Genomic DNA, 13626 nt, shown 5'->3' with positions numbered 1-13626 from the left:
TTGTTTCTGCAACGTTTTTGTTCCTTGTTCGCGCCATCTGCACGGGAGTCGATGTATCTTTCATCGTTGCCGCGTGAGTTATCGGAGTTTCGCTTGAATTATTGGCCGTTCTCGTTTGTCGTGGCATCTTGCCCATCAAGATTATAGATTTAAACTTTAAGGAGCAACTAAAAGTATTCAAACTGCCGACGATGCTTGAAAAATTTCACCTCGGGATTTAGCCGCAGAACTTCCGAAATCTTTGCGCGTGAATACTGCAATCGTTCGAACGTTTAATTAAACATGCTCCGCTGTAAAAACTGATAGGAATCGCGATAAATTGTAGCACAAACCTGTGCGGAGTTGAATCGCGGACGACAAACCTCACCAAAGAATCGGTAAGCCTCCGTTCGTCCCAGAATCCAGAAGCCTGCAGAGGTATCCGTTTCGTTTTATTCGGAAGGTCGAATTGCTTTATTTCTACGATAAGGTCGGAGTCGTTTGGAGAACAATTCCTCGGCAGGACGCGCGGATTAACCGTAAGCGGCCGATAAATGCGAGCATACGTAACGAATCGGGGTGCACGCAATCAAAGGAGGCGCGCACACAAGTGCACGGTAGCCCTGCAGCGCGCAAAGAACCGCTGCCAATAAATCTACGTGGGCGAGATTGCCTCTAAGATTAAAAGTACGCGGCTCGAGAGCGAAAGAGAGAGAGAGAGAGAGAAAGAGAGAGCATATAAAAGTGCCGGGCACCGGGAGGGGCCGTCGAAAAATTTTCGGTCGCACGAAAGGGGCCCGAGTCTCTTGCTCTCGTTTGCATCCTTTCTGGAGCTCGCACTTTACGGGCGCGAACCAGCTTGTTCCTCGTTTTCTTTTTTCTGGTGAAACCGAAACATGCGACATCGTGGGCCACGGTGGTACAGAAAACGACGCCGATGACCAATGGATTCCTCGATTAGATGCCCGGGCTCAATTAAACGGGATGCTCCAGCTTCTCTTTTCGAGCGAAATTTATCGTCGCCGTCCCTTTACGTGAAAGTGAACTCGTTGTACAGGGATTGTCACATGCTCGCGATAAACGAGACAAGAAACGAGCTGGAGTATTTTTTTTTACTTTTTGGCAAGAAATTCCTTGATCTTTTTCAAGGAGAGACTCGGGAAAGAAAAAAGTTTGATAACTAGAAAAGTCCGAGATCTAATTCAACTATGGCGTAACAGTGACTATAGGATCTGTAATGGAAGTGTCAACTTCTACTAAAGATCTTCGTGGATCAATAAATAAACAGTCAAATGTATTAGATCTCATAAATGGAAGTTCTCGAGATTAACAATTCCTATTTCCTCTTTATTGACGTGAAAGAATCAAGTTATGGATTAAGATATCCAAGTAAGGCCCTCAAGGGCAACAACAACAAAACAGGAAATGTTGGCGAACTTGATGAAAAGGGAAACGTGTGAACTATTCAACCTGCTCAATGTGATCACGACGTCACAGTGATATTAAGACAACAGGAGACTGTCATGACGAAAGAAAACTTGATACAATGAAGCAAGATGATCAGTTGCAACGTGGCGAATGGATGAATCGCGATAGAGAAAGATGTCGCGCGGTAATAATAATAACTGATAATGCTTGTGCCAAACTCAAGAAATTCAACAATGACTGTGACTCTCTCGTACTGTCAACTTTTCGAGAAAGCATTCTCACTTTTCTATGTTCCAATTATTTTTCCTCCCTTTTCCAAAATTGAGAGCTGTTGATTACCTAGAGGCAGCGTTCGCAGAAAAGGAAAGAAGCACAACAAACAACACAGTGAGAGGAGAAGGACTCGCAAAGAGAAGAGAAGAAGTCCCGGGTTCGGTGTACGCGCGGCGCGAGATAACATCGGCTCAATGCGAATATACGTGGCCGGGGGCGCGTAACGCGAATTAAAAGGATGACTCAGGCGAGGACGAGCCGTGCTTTCGCGAAACGCAGGGGTAACCTAACGTGAAAAAGAGAGGCCGATTGAACCAGATCACGGCACAGCACGGCGCGTCGTTGCGTCGATAAATGCCGCTCGCTGCGAAAGGGATGAAGTTATCTCGCGATTCCGCACGCTCGAGGAGGCTGTTTGACGTGTGCTATTACAATCAACGCGCGGCTTTGCGTTCTAATTGGCGGTCTGGCGATCATTCGCGTGCGGCATCGCGTGATTAGCTCGCGATCAGGCGAGCCACTGCGATCCGTTTCGTTTAAAGTAGAGCTTCACGCGGCGATTTCGTACTTCCTGCCAGGACCGTTTCAACCGTTCGAGTTAGCGTGTTCCTTTGCTGTTGTCGGCACTCTGTTGGGCGCACCCTCATTTCGCTCGAACGGTACGCTGTCGATGGACGATCGGTTAAAATCGAACGAGGCGATCGCTGATGGGAACGCGTCGCCTCCGGCTGGTTCTTTCTCATCGGTCGTTCTTGCACACATACATACGCGTGCCGCGTACGCTCGCGATGCATCCCGATCGCTCCTGTCGACTCTCGACGTGGTGATTTGCGTATGTTTGATCAAGCAAAGGCATTAATACGTCGGAATATATACGTCGTGCGTGCATCTCGCGTCTAATTTCAAGAAACACTCGTTTCGTACGTCTTCGAAGAAGGTCAGAAAGAGGAACGCTCGACTCTCGAAAGCACGAGTGGACGACATTCGCTGGCCGGCAGCAAAGCTCGATAAGACGCTTGGCAACGAACGTCGAGCAAAGTTACGTACAAGTGGCCCTAAAGTGACGAGGAATCGCTCGTCCACACGAGTGCCGGTCGAGAAAAAAAACTCGAAAGCTCGAATTAAGTTCTCCCTGTCCCTTCGTTCGCGTTTCGTTCGCCCGTCCGTCCGTTCGCTTTCCGTCTCCTCCTTCACACCGCGCCGTTTCACGCCAGTTCGCGCGCTCGCACCACTCTCTGGACTCTCGAGTCGGAGGCGAGATCTTGTAATTATTACGTCGCGGAAGATGCGAAGTGACGCGATGATTACCCCATCGCGAGCCTGCCTTAAACAGGCCCCCCCATCTCGAGACCTCCTCTCTCTTTATCCTCTCGCTCTCTCGTTCCCTCCTCCCTATTTATCTTGACGTTTTTCGCTGGATAATTGCGTCGGTTTCGGCGCAAGGTAACGGCGCCTAACCGCGGATCGGCCGCGAATGAAATCGCTCTAACGAAACTCTCGGTCTTTCGGTGATTTATCGCTTTAACAACGGCATTAAAACGGTCCGCACGGCTTATTACCTGCCATCGATCACTCGCGGGGCGCGCGGAGGTCGCGCTCGTCTCTTCGCTGTGGCGCGCGGCTTTCAATTTCCACGCTACGCTCGATCGTCCTCGCGCGACTTTTCGCTGTATTTACGAGCGTTCCAGGTGGGGGAAGGATAAAATCTTCCGTTTTTTTTTTCAAACGAAGTGACGAAATGCGACGAATTGCGAGAAAATGGAGCGAGCGTTCTCCACGCTAATTGTCGAGCAGCGTTCGCCGGGATCGGGAGCGCAGGCGCCCGAGCGAAAAGAGGATGGGGCCGAACGGAGCACGTCCTCGTTGCACGGTAGGATGCACCGGGGCCGCCATTTTCGTGGCGGTGCAACAGAGGCGTAATAACTGCTGGAATTCATGGTAATGGCGATAATGCGTGCCTGGAACGATGGGGCCCGCAGGGGCTGAAACAAGGAGAAGGGCGGTTGCGCCGAACAGGGCCTCGAACAGAGGTGGGGCACCCTGCCACGATACAAACGGACTCACGTATGCATGTGTACCCGTACTTTGCCTCGCGTACGTGCGAACCGAGATCCTTCAGGGTAGACCTGGCTTTCTGATTGGACGAATTCCTCCGACTCCGAATACACAGCACGGCCTCCGTCCGAAGAAACCGTATTTCGATCGGTATCGTTTCCGTTTCTGGTGTTCGAGCGTATCTCCGATATCCATGAGATCTCGTTTTGCCTCTCGTTACGTTGTTTACTCGAAGCGAGCCATCTTACACTCCGACACCCAATTTCGTTTAATTAGCGTCGAACTCAAAAATTCAAATTCGGACGTTTGCATTTCTGATTCTTGAAAATTTCGTTTTTCTCTGCTACGTCTCTTCTCGTCTCTTTGTAGCTTTTCGATGCACGATCACGAACGCGACAAAGAGACAAAGAGAGAAAATCGGATAATAAGTACGATCGCTAAAGGGAGAGCCATATAGGAGTGGTCGTGTCGAGTCCCCGATTGGTCGAAACGCCTCAGCCGGATGTGGAGGTCGGGCTAAAGCGAGAGCGAGCTCTTGAATTATCCGTCTTAATTTGTCCGTCACGAGAATTAGCGCGAGTCGAATGAGGGACACGGAGAGAGAGAGAGAGAGAGAGAGAGAGAAAGAGAGAGAGAGAGAGAGAGTGCGAGAGAGCGGCGGAGCAAAGTTTTACAGACACGAACGCGCGCGCCGGGCCTCCCATGGTGCACCCAACCGTCGACCTTTCACCCCGAGGATCCCGTGTACGCTAAAAGACGTACACCTTGCGTGTTCGTTTCTTTCTCTCTGTCTTCTCTTTTTTCTTTTGCATTTTAATCGATTTTGCATTTTAGTTGATTATGACATCGCGAATACCTCCGAGGTACGAAAGACGATAATGTCCTACACGTTGCAACGTTACACGTACGTTGAAAGTCATACACGAACTTTTTTATCTCTCATTTCTCATCGAGAACAAGTGGATCGATCGTTCGTTTTATTTATGGTTGAACCAGTGATGGTGGACGCATGTGTTTCATTACATTTCATATATTTGCTTTGAGGATACGCGCGTCCTAACGTTCTATTATCCGACATTAAATCTTAACAGGCTGGCTCGCTTGGTTTGCTCCCTAATAGCTGCTCCGTTTGCAACGTGCCGCGATGTAATAAAATCGCTTCTCCCTTTCTCGCGGTATGTGAAAAACGAGCAACGCGCGACGACCTCGCAACGAAGCAGCGCCCGATAATAATCGTCATTTTTTCGGTCAGTGTACATCGTGTGATAAACGATCGCAAAAATCCGCGCAGTCTCGCGCGACACTGCATCGAAAAGAACGAGCATCGAAAAAAAGTGTACCACGTAGTCACTGAATGCAAGGGATACTTTAGAGAAGACCTTGGCTTTCGATAGAAACTTGGCTCGAAGCATCCTTCAGAAAAGCTGTTTGCTCGGCAAATACGCCACAAATACCGTGGAGTATGTACAGAAAGAATAACACGCGATCCTCGATGTTACTACCACCGGCAGCACCCTCCTAACTCTTTTCGAGAGAGGTCCGGTTGAAGTGCTGACAAGGGGAACGTATTCCGGACGGGACACTGGATACGTCGTCTTGGGAGAAAATACGGAGACAAAGGGATCTTAATTACAGCCTAACCTAACCTAAGCCCACAATTCGATCGAACGAACCACTCGTCGCGTGTTGGAGTGATCGTCGACGAGCGAATGCCTGGGGTGTCAGTATCGTCGGGAGAAAATGAGAAAACGGCGAAAAGAACGGTTGGCACTTACCGAGAGTGCCGTCGAGAGAGAAGGAATGCCTGTCGTTTCTCCACGCCCAGGAACACAAATCACAGGTGGTGAGTCCGTCGGTGGTAACAGCCTCCTCAGGTAAATAAGGTGGCCTAGGCGGCGGTGGCACGAAGCTCCCGATCACAGCCCAAAGAGAATCGACATCGTTGCCAACGCCCGTGTAGTACAGCAGTTCCTCCTCGGCCACACCGGCGAACCAGTCCATGTCGTTTACGCTAGGATGAACCGTGTTGGTGCTTGGCGTGCTCGTGCTGACGACCGTCACCTGCAATCCCATCGAATAATGGATTTTCGTTTGAAACGTTTGAAAAAAGGCTATTTGGTCAGAGGATTTGGCCGAATGAAGGATGCCAAAGACAATAAAGAACGATTGTTTTTCCCAGGTTCAGTTCCGGCTAACATTACGCCCTCCCATTTTTGGGGAGTTGTCTCGCATCTGTCCAGAAAGGCAGAGGCGAGGAATGATCGCGGGGAAAGGACTGATGATCCTCGTTTCCGCTCGTGTTTCTCGAATCGCCGGCGCAAATAGTGACTAAAAAGTGTGCCGTTCGGTTGGTTCTTTCCGAGCCGAGAAAAAGAGAGAAAGAGAGAGCGGCACTTTGTGAAGAACACGGTCAGGCTGTCCTAACTCGTACGACAAACAGTGGAAACGGCGCGGGCGGTCGCAAACAAATCCCTCTTCTTTCGTCGCGTCGCATCGTTCGTGCCGGGAAGTTATACGCGTAGGATAAACCTCGGTAAACAGTGACAAAGCGTTCGTGCGTTCATCATCGACCGAATAACTTGGGATCGATCAGTCGCGTCCTTGGGAGCATTTCTCATAATTGGGACAGCGCACAAAGGGGACGGTGATGTTGCACCTTCGAAAGTATTCTCATCGTTCAACAGTCTATCGATCGACCGTAATCACTTGGAGATCTAATGCCTCTTCTTTTTATCGATTTCTTCGATGATAAGTTTCGAATATATACTTGGGTATACTTCGTTAAGCGGTTGAACGGCAGTGTAGTAGCATCCATGGTGTAACAATGTGGCGTTTGATTGGTTACTGGCCTGTTATATTAAACGCACCTCTACTGTCTTCCGAGGCCCTGCGTTATTTTTTTTTTAATTGTCGCAATTTTTCATCGAAGCTATCTACAATTCTGTTTCCGACTGTGAAGAATTTTTTCCAAGTGTCAATGCGGGCACCTTACATCTCCTTATTACTGACTCGATATCTTTATTACAAAGTGACTCGCAACAAACTCGCAGCTCGTCGTTCCTTCGTGCTTTACAACTTGATCATATCGTGCAGACTAGCATGCCTGCCAACGTACCTTCGAGTTCGTAATGAAACTTATAGCATGATCGAAAGATTGAAACGCTCCTTGGAATCCGTCGATAACTGAAAGCCACGAGGATCCTAGTCGACGAAATGAGCGAGCTCGCGCGTATTACGGGGAAATATCATGCGGGTGATTGCAACGCAAAACTCCCATTCGATTAACGAAATGAATGTGGTCGCGTCGATACCTCCCAGCGAGCACGCTTTAGGGAGGAGCGATCTTCGAACGATTTTCTGGTATCGATGCTTACACAAGCCGCGATTACTCCGACGAACGACCGTGTGCCACGGAGGCCGTGGCCGCCTCGAGCGATGAATTTCACACACGATTTCTCTCTTCTCGAAGGGATGCCAGCTTTCACGACGAGAAATCGGTGGTTGTCCAGTCGTCACAATTCGAGTTCGCCTTCCGTATCGCCGTACGCAACATAATTGTTGCGAAAATGAGCGGAGAACGGAGAACTTGAGTCATACGTACTAGGATAGGTATCGTGACGGTAATTTCTGTCTCATAGTCTTTCGTTCTACTTCGCGCAGCTTTCACGCAACTGTCGTTAAATGCGTAGCGTCGAGGAATTTCACCGAGGCGACCATGTCGCGTCTTTGTACTCTCTCTCGACAAGTTGTCGAGCAGAGTTCGACAAGAAACATTGTCCGTGGACGAGCCGGAGGTAAGCCTTCGCGAGAATTATATTGTGCGCGTGTTTCAATTAAACGAATTGTATCGGGTGTCGGGTCGCGTCGATTTTTGTGCCTCCTTTCACACGGTTTCCCCGCAAAAAGAAGTAATACACGGGAGGTTCGGAACACCCCGGTGTCCCGTGGGACGGAGTGCTTTTGTGTCGAACGAAGGGGGTCCATGGCCGTGATTATGGATGGGCCTCGGCGTGGACGGGGCCCCGTGGTCGCTGCACAATGGCACGCATTGATCGGCTTAATTACCGTGATATCGGCGTAATTAAAGCCCCGTTGTGTCAGAGGACCCTTCTCTCGAAAGGCGTCGACAAAACCCGTGACTTGGACTCCTGGCATCAGGGATTCCATTTCCCTCTTCGTCGCTCACTCCTCGTTCTTCCACTCGATCCGACGAGACCCGCTCTGTCACTTCCTCGCTCGCCTCTCGCCGATGCTTTCTTAATAAGCCATTATCCGCGCACCGGCGATGCACCTTCGACGGATCGCCGCTTCTTCCACGCTTCAGGCGTTTTCAATCACGCCACGTACGAAAAACGCGAACTCCCGGACCGTACACCTGAGCGTACGCCTGAAGAAGGTGTGTCTGAAAAATTCCAGCGTTCGGGAAGGAATTGCTCGTCCTTTTCGGCGAGGAAGCCTGAAAATATCGCTATCGAAATTCCACGGACAACGGGTCTAATTTAATTTTCACTCGACACCGTGTACAACCTAGTAAAAAAAAAAAAAAAAAAAAAAAAAAAACAGCAGAACATCTCCTTTTGCAATAGACCGCGAGACGCGCGTTGGTTTTGTTGGACGAGTTACAAAATTCATCGTGTTTCTATATTTTCGAGAGAGTGTCTGCATCCAGTTTGCGTGTTCGAGGAAATTCACACTGTTGGGCGATCGTGTGAGTCGTTCTCACAATCGAGTCGACTAGAAAGTTGGGCAGAAACGGGACAGCTAAACGAGACAGCTAACCAAATTGTACGAGTTTCAGCGGACGGTTGACAGGGGCCGTGAGCAGTGTGAACTCCGGTGAGTGAACACAGTATGTATTTCGTTGCGATCATTACGTTAACAAATCGGAATGAAGTCGGCTTAGAGCACGATTCTTGTCGCGCCGCGGTCAATTAGCTCGTTCGGGAATAAGGTCCACGACGCGAGAGAAGTTGATTGATTTGCGATCAACCGCCGTGCATCTACGTAACGAGCGAACAGAAAGTGTCGGTGCGACGAGGGGTTGGCCTTTCCGACCTCTCTTTGATTGGCTCGTTACGTTCAAACGGAACGTATTGTTATAATTACGAGGCGTTGGCGTTTACGAGCAAGAAAACGATGCCTCGCACTTGTTAACCCGACCGTTGCGTACCGCGAGCGACGTCGTCTCGTTAAAAGATTCGTTAACTTCGCGCTGGCCGATCGTTGTTTGCCGCGTTAACTTCGCTATGAATTTCAAATCGCGGCCGTAAAGACACCAGGCACTAGCCTGTTCAGAAAATTTCATTCTCGCAGAGGGCCTCGTCTCCGTCGTGAAACAAACACGCGCTGAAAAAAAAAAAAAAGGAAGAAAAGAAACAAGAAAGACAGTTGCTCACGACGAGACAAAGGGACGAATTCCCTCGTAAAATCGGGGAGAATGTTTCCCACTGGTGGAACGCGTCAACCTTTTCCCGAAAGCTCGACTCCTCCACTTAGAAACGAGACGGCAGAGATTCCTCGATTTTCGGCTCGAATCCATCTTAGAGAATTACACGGTGGAATTCGCGCCCTCTTCTCGCCCGTCCGTCCGTCCGTCCGTCCGTCTGTCCGTTCATCCTTTCGTCTCTGTTCTGGAGTCCCCTGTGTGTTTCGTCGGCTCTGCCGCGCGCCCGTCCATTTGCAATTCTGACACACTTCGCGGCGCGGCTATAGAACCGATCGTCCTCTGTGTATCGGCCTCTCGGACGAGGCCACAGAGGAATCTGTCCGCAGTTTGGAGAAGGAAGGTGCCGCGAGTGGCGGTAGCGTTGGAATACCAAACGATTCCCGGAAACCGCCTTCCACCTTAGCCCCGGTTTCGCAGCCGGTCTTCCTCCTCTTCAATTTCGTCCTTCTCGTGTCGTGTGTCCGTTCGTCCGTTCGGTGGTTGGTTCTCGATTCTCGGCTCTCGCTCGTGTCCCTCGTGATCGTCGTCGTCGTCGTCGTCGTCGTCGTCGTTGTTGTCGGTGAGGGCCTCCCCATTTCGGGCGCGATGCAGAGAGGGGCGTGGGGAGGAGGCTGTTCGTGGTCAGCTTTAAGGGGTCGTTAAGAATGGGTTCGAGGGCCAGGGCCGTATATAACGGATAATTGACAGCCGTTCCCGAGGCCGCCGTTTACTTTGCATGGACATTGAATCCGCGCGGACGAGCGGACGGATGGACGAAACGAGACGAGAGAGCATCGAGACGTGGGACCACGAAATTCGAACGCGAGGGAGAGACCGGCCGCAGATACGAGGATGCCGTTAAGGCAACGGGGCTAAGGGAGGCGCGATGTAAAGGCAAATACTCGCCCGGCCGAACGTCGTAAATTCTTCAATTTCGATGCTCGAAAAGATGCAAACGCGGCCGTGACATGCGCTACTCTTCCTCCCTTCCATCGCGGGCATGAGCACCGACTCCGTTTAATTGCTGGCTTAAGTCGGAAAAATAAGACGGAGCGATCCCGCTTGCGCCGGCGTTGAAGTCACCGCCGTTGAAATCTCTTCTCGCGCTCCGACTGGAATATTTCGCCCGTTTTCTCGTTATTATTCTCTTTTCTTTCGTTTTCTCGTCTAAACGTTCGAGTAAGTTTACACGACGTAGTCGTTGGTTTGAAATTATAAGGTGACACGTACGGTGATTAGAAGCTGAAGTGAACACGCGTTGTAACGCGACACATTCTTAATATAATAACAACTTACAGTTAGGCGAATAACAAGTAGGGCAGTCATCGATGTTCGTGAACGCGCGCACTTCTCGTCTTTTGCGGCGTTACGTCGCAAATTACGATCTCCCGCTGGCTGGTCGCGCGCGACCCCACGCGTGCCCTGATGTACGCAGTGCCGCGCAGCTCTCCCGCATTAAGAGAGCTGATGAAGTCTTTTCGTGCGCGTTTCAACCGGCCGCTTTTTTCTACCCGCGCCACGTTTCTCACCGGCAATGTGCACGACGAGGGAATTTCTTTTTTCTTTCTTCTTCAGCTCGATTCTCGGTTCGCGTTCAACGCGCACCGCCGAGCGTGAAGCTACTTAAGGACTGAAACAAATGTCCGAGGAATTCCGCGTGACTTTAATCGACACCGGAGGATCGTGCGTTTAACGCGGGTGAAAGAGAGCGGAAGAGAATAAATTTTTCGCACACACCGCGGGGCACCTACGCCTGCCTCGTGCGTTTTAAAGTACACGGAGAAACGGGGGAAACAAACGAGCAGAAACGAAGGATTGGAAGACACGCGATCCACCGAAATGTGCATTTCACTGTGGTGTCTCTCCGTGGGCTCGACAATATGTTAGCGAGATTGGTATCAGCCGGGGAGCGATGGGAACGATTCCGCGAAAGCAGGTTGCCCGGACCAAAGTGACTTGTCAAAAGTCACCTCCGGCCGTTCTTCGTCTTTTCCTAGTCGAGGTGCGATCGATCGCGTAGCCTCAGGCAAGGACTTCTCTGTTGCTCGACCCTGCCGATACCTGCAGGTTCTCTCCTTTCCTTCATATTTGTCGCCCCGGGTCGTCCTCTCCGTCTCTCTTTCTCCGACGAGTATCTTGTACTTGTCAACTCGTTTGGCTTACATCGACTCGGGGATCGAGATAAAATCCAGTGGCGGCTTAGCCACCCATAATGACGCTCGGTGCAGAACTCGTCGATGAACCAGCCCGATGTCACAATATTGTGGTACACAATCGGGTGCAATGGTCCTACTTGACCTGATCTCGGTCTTCGTCTTCTCTGCTCTGGTCAGGACGTTGCCGCGCGGTTATTCGATCATCAGTTTCAAAACGGACGGCGTCAACGAGAAAATAACGCTCGTTAACATGTCCATCGTTTAATGTTCCCATCGTTTAAGCAACAACAAAAACGAGCCGACGAATAATATCGTTGAAACGTCCGTAAATTATCGCTAAGTGAAATTGCTTTTTTCACGAGGGAACACTGCATCTCACGCGGCGATTCGATTTAGAATTTATTTATGCTTTCCGTTCGGGACAGGCTTTATTACCGAAAAAAACCGGTAGCGTTGCTCGATTTTGTTAAAGTTCCAATTACTCCCTAATAACAAAGGCAAGCGCTTCGGCTGCTGCCGACATAAATTACAAGCCGTTTAATTAACCAACGTATTACGAGAGAAGAATTGGCGGCCCGTTAACAAACTTTCGTGTAACGAGTCCGGCCGCTTTTACCGGCGACGTTACGACAAGGAAAAGGTCGTCCACATACGCGGAAGAGCGGCCAAGAAAGGAGAGATTTTATCGTCATGGGTGAAAAAATGAAGATCGATCAATTTTTACGGCGGCGTGTTATCGTTCATTGGTAAACGTCAGCATTCGTTTCACGTTACTACGTTAATTACACTGGTGTAAAAACTCTCCTTTCGTTTGCCCGAACGTCGATCGTAGCGTGTGTCGAAAAGCAGCCCAAACTCCATAAAGAGTTAATAAATTTCTCCAAGTAACAAGTCAGGCCGCTTCATCAACGTCTACGAAAAAGAAGGAAAAAACGGGAAACGATCGAATTTCGTAGAAAACGTGAACGATCAACAACAACGACCGGGAAGAAGAATTAGTTAACGCGCGGTCGAGCGGTGTTCTTCTTCGATCGTCCTCGTCGTTTTTCTCGTGGTCAAACTTGACGAACGTAGCGTATATACTGTAACCAGTTGCGTTGCGCAATGTATCTATGAACGGTCTACGAACTAAGAGAGCAAAAAGAGACGAGAAGAGAACTGGACGAGGAATAGGAAGAAGCGGACAATGAAGAGGACGAAGAAGAATAGGGACGAGGAAAGGATGAGTGCACCGTATAGTAAGCACCGCGACTACTTTGTCCGTCTGTATACGTTGAATCATCCGGTCGGTTTCCTTTCACGAGCCGATGGCAGCCGTTCCCGCATCAAGGCCTGTGGTCTCCTCCGAGCAAGCATAATGACTCAATCCGCGATCCACCTTGCCCCCACCCTCTCTTCCCAGCAACCACCAGGAAAGAGATCGTCTTCTCTCTCTTCTCATCGTCTCTCCCTTCCACTCCCTTTCTTTCTCTTTCTCTCTCTTTCTCTCTTCCGTGTACCGATATTATACGTCCGTTCGTTGCGAAACCCGGAGAGGCCAGATTCTCTGGTAGAATCTGCGATTTCTCTCGTCACCGTCTCTCTTTCTCGACACATTCCGCGCTCTTTGTCACAACCGGCCGCTCCTTTCATCGTCCTTAAGCTCTCTTCATTTTCTTCGTTCGTCGTTCCTTTCTTTCTTTCTTTCTTTCTGCTCTTCTGCTTTCACGATCCCTAGAAGGAAGAGCGTTGGTATCTGGCAATGGTCCCCGGGCTGAACGGCGCTAACTCGATCGGCTCGCGTGACGGCCCGCTGTTTGTAATGCCCGGCGACTCCTCCCGTGATTATAGCTCACGATCCTCCCGGCACACAGCTATGACGAGGAGAGAAACCGAGAAGCGACGAGATGCGGACTCGTTCACCGACCGAACCGTTGGAACCAACCGAATGGACGCGTAAAGTCGGTGGCTAATTGCCGGCCGACCGTGTCATCCGCGCCAGTATCGGCGAGATACTTAATCAAATATCACCAGGCTGTTTGCCGCGTCCTTCCATTCTCGTCCTTCTCCGTATCTATTCACGAGGACGATTTTACGGTTCCGAACAAAACAGCTCGAGGCTATATCGAGACTTGCTGGAAAGATCAACCATTTTCACGCAGACGTAGGAGAGATTCTCCCGTGAATTGGTAATTTATCGAGCCCGATAGGGATTCTGGAACGTCACGGAAGCGATTACCCCCGGTTCATGGGAAATTTTCGTCGGAATGCCGTTCGAATTTTTCACGGTGTCTCCATAGATTAAAAGATACAAAGTGCGCCGTCCGTTGG

At 50.1% G+C, this 13626-nt stretch overlaps 1 protein-coding gene across 2 annotated transcripts in view; it reads right to left on the bottom strand.

Annotated features, from left to right (window-relative positions):
• LOC122533120 (TSC22 domain family protein 1-like) overlaps positions 1-13626 on the bottom strand; it is an 84772-nt gene that overhangs the window by 29835 nt on the left and 41311 nt on the right. For both annotated transcript variants that reach the window (XM_043662516.1, XM_043662517.1), the window contains exon 2: positions 5511-5796. In XM_043662516.1, coding sequence (XP_043518451.1) covers positions 5511-5796 — 286 coding nt within the window. The remainder of the gene's footprint in view (positions 1-5510; positions 5797-13626) is intronic.

Source organism: Frieseomelitta varia, unplaced genomic scaffold, assembly GCF_011392965.1.
Source record: "Frieseomelitta varia isolate USP_RPSP 00005682 unplaced genomic scaffold, Fvar_1.2 scaffold_495, whole genome shotgun sequence".
NCBI classification, from domain to species: domain Eukaryota; kingdom Metazoa; phylum Arthropoda; class Insecta; order Hymenoptera; family Apidae; genus Frieseomelitta; species Frieseomelitta varia.
Note: the sequence above shows the minus strand (reverse complement) of the source record. Positions and strands in the feature narration are given on the sequence as shown.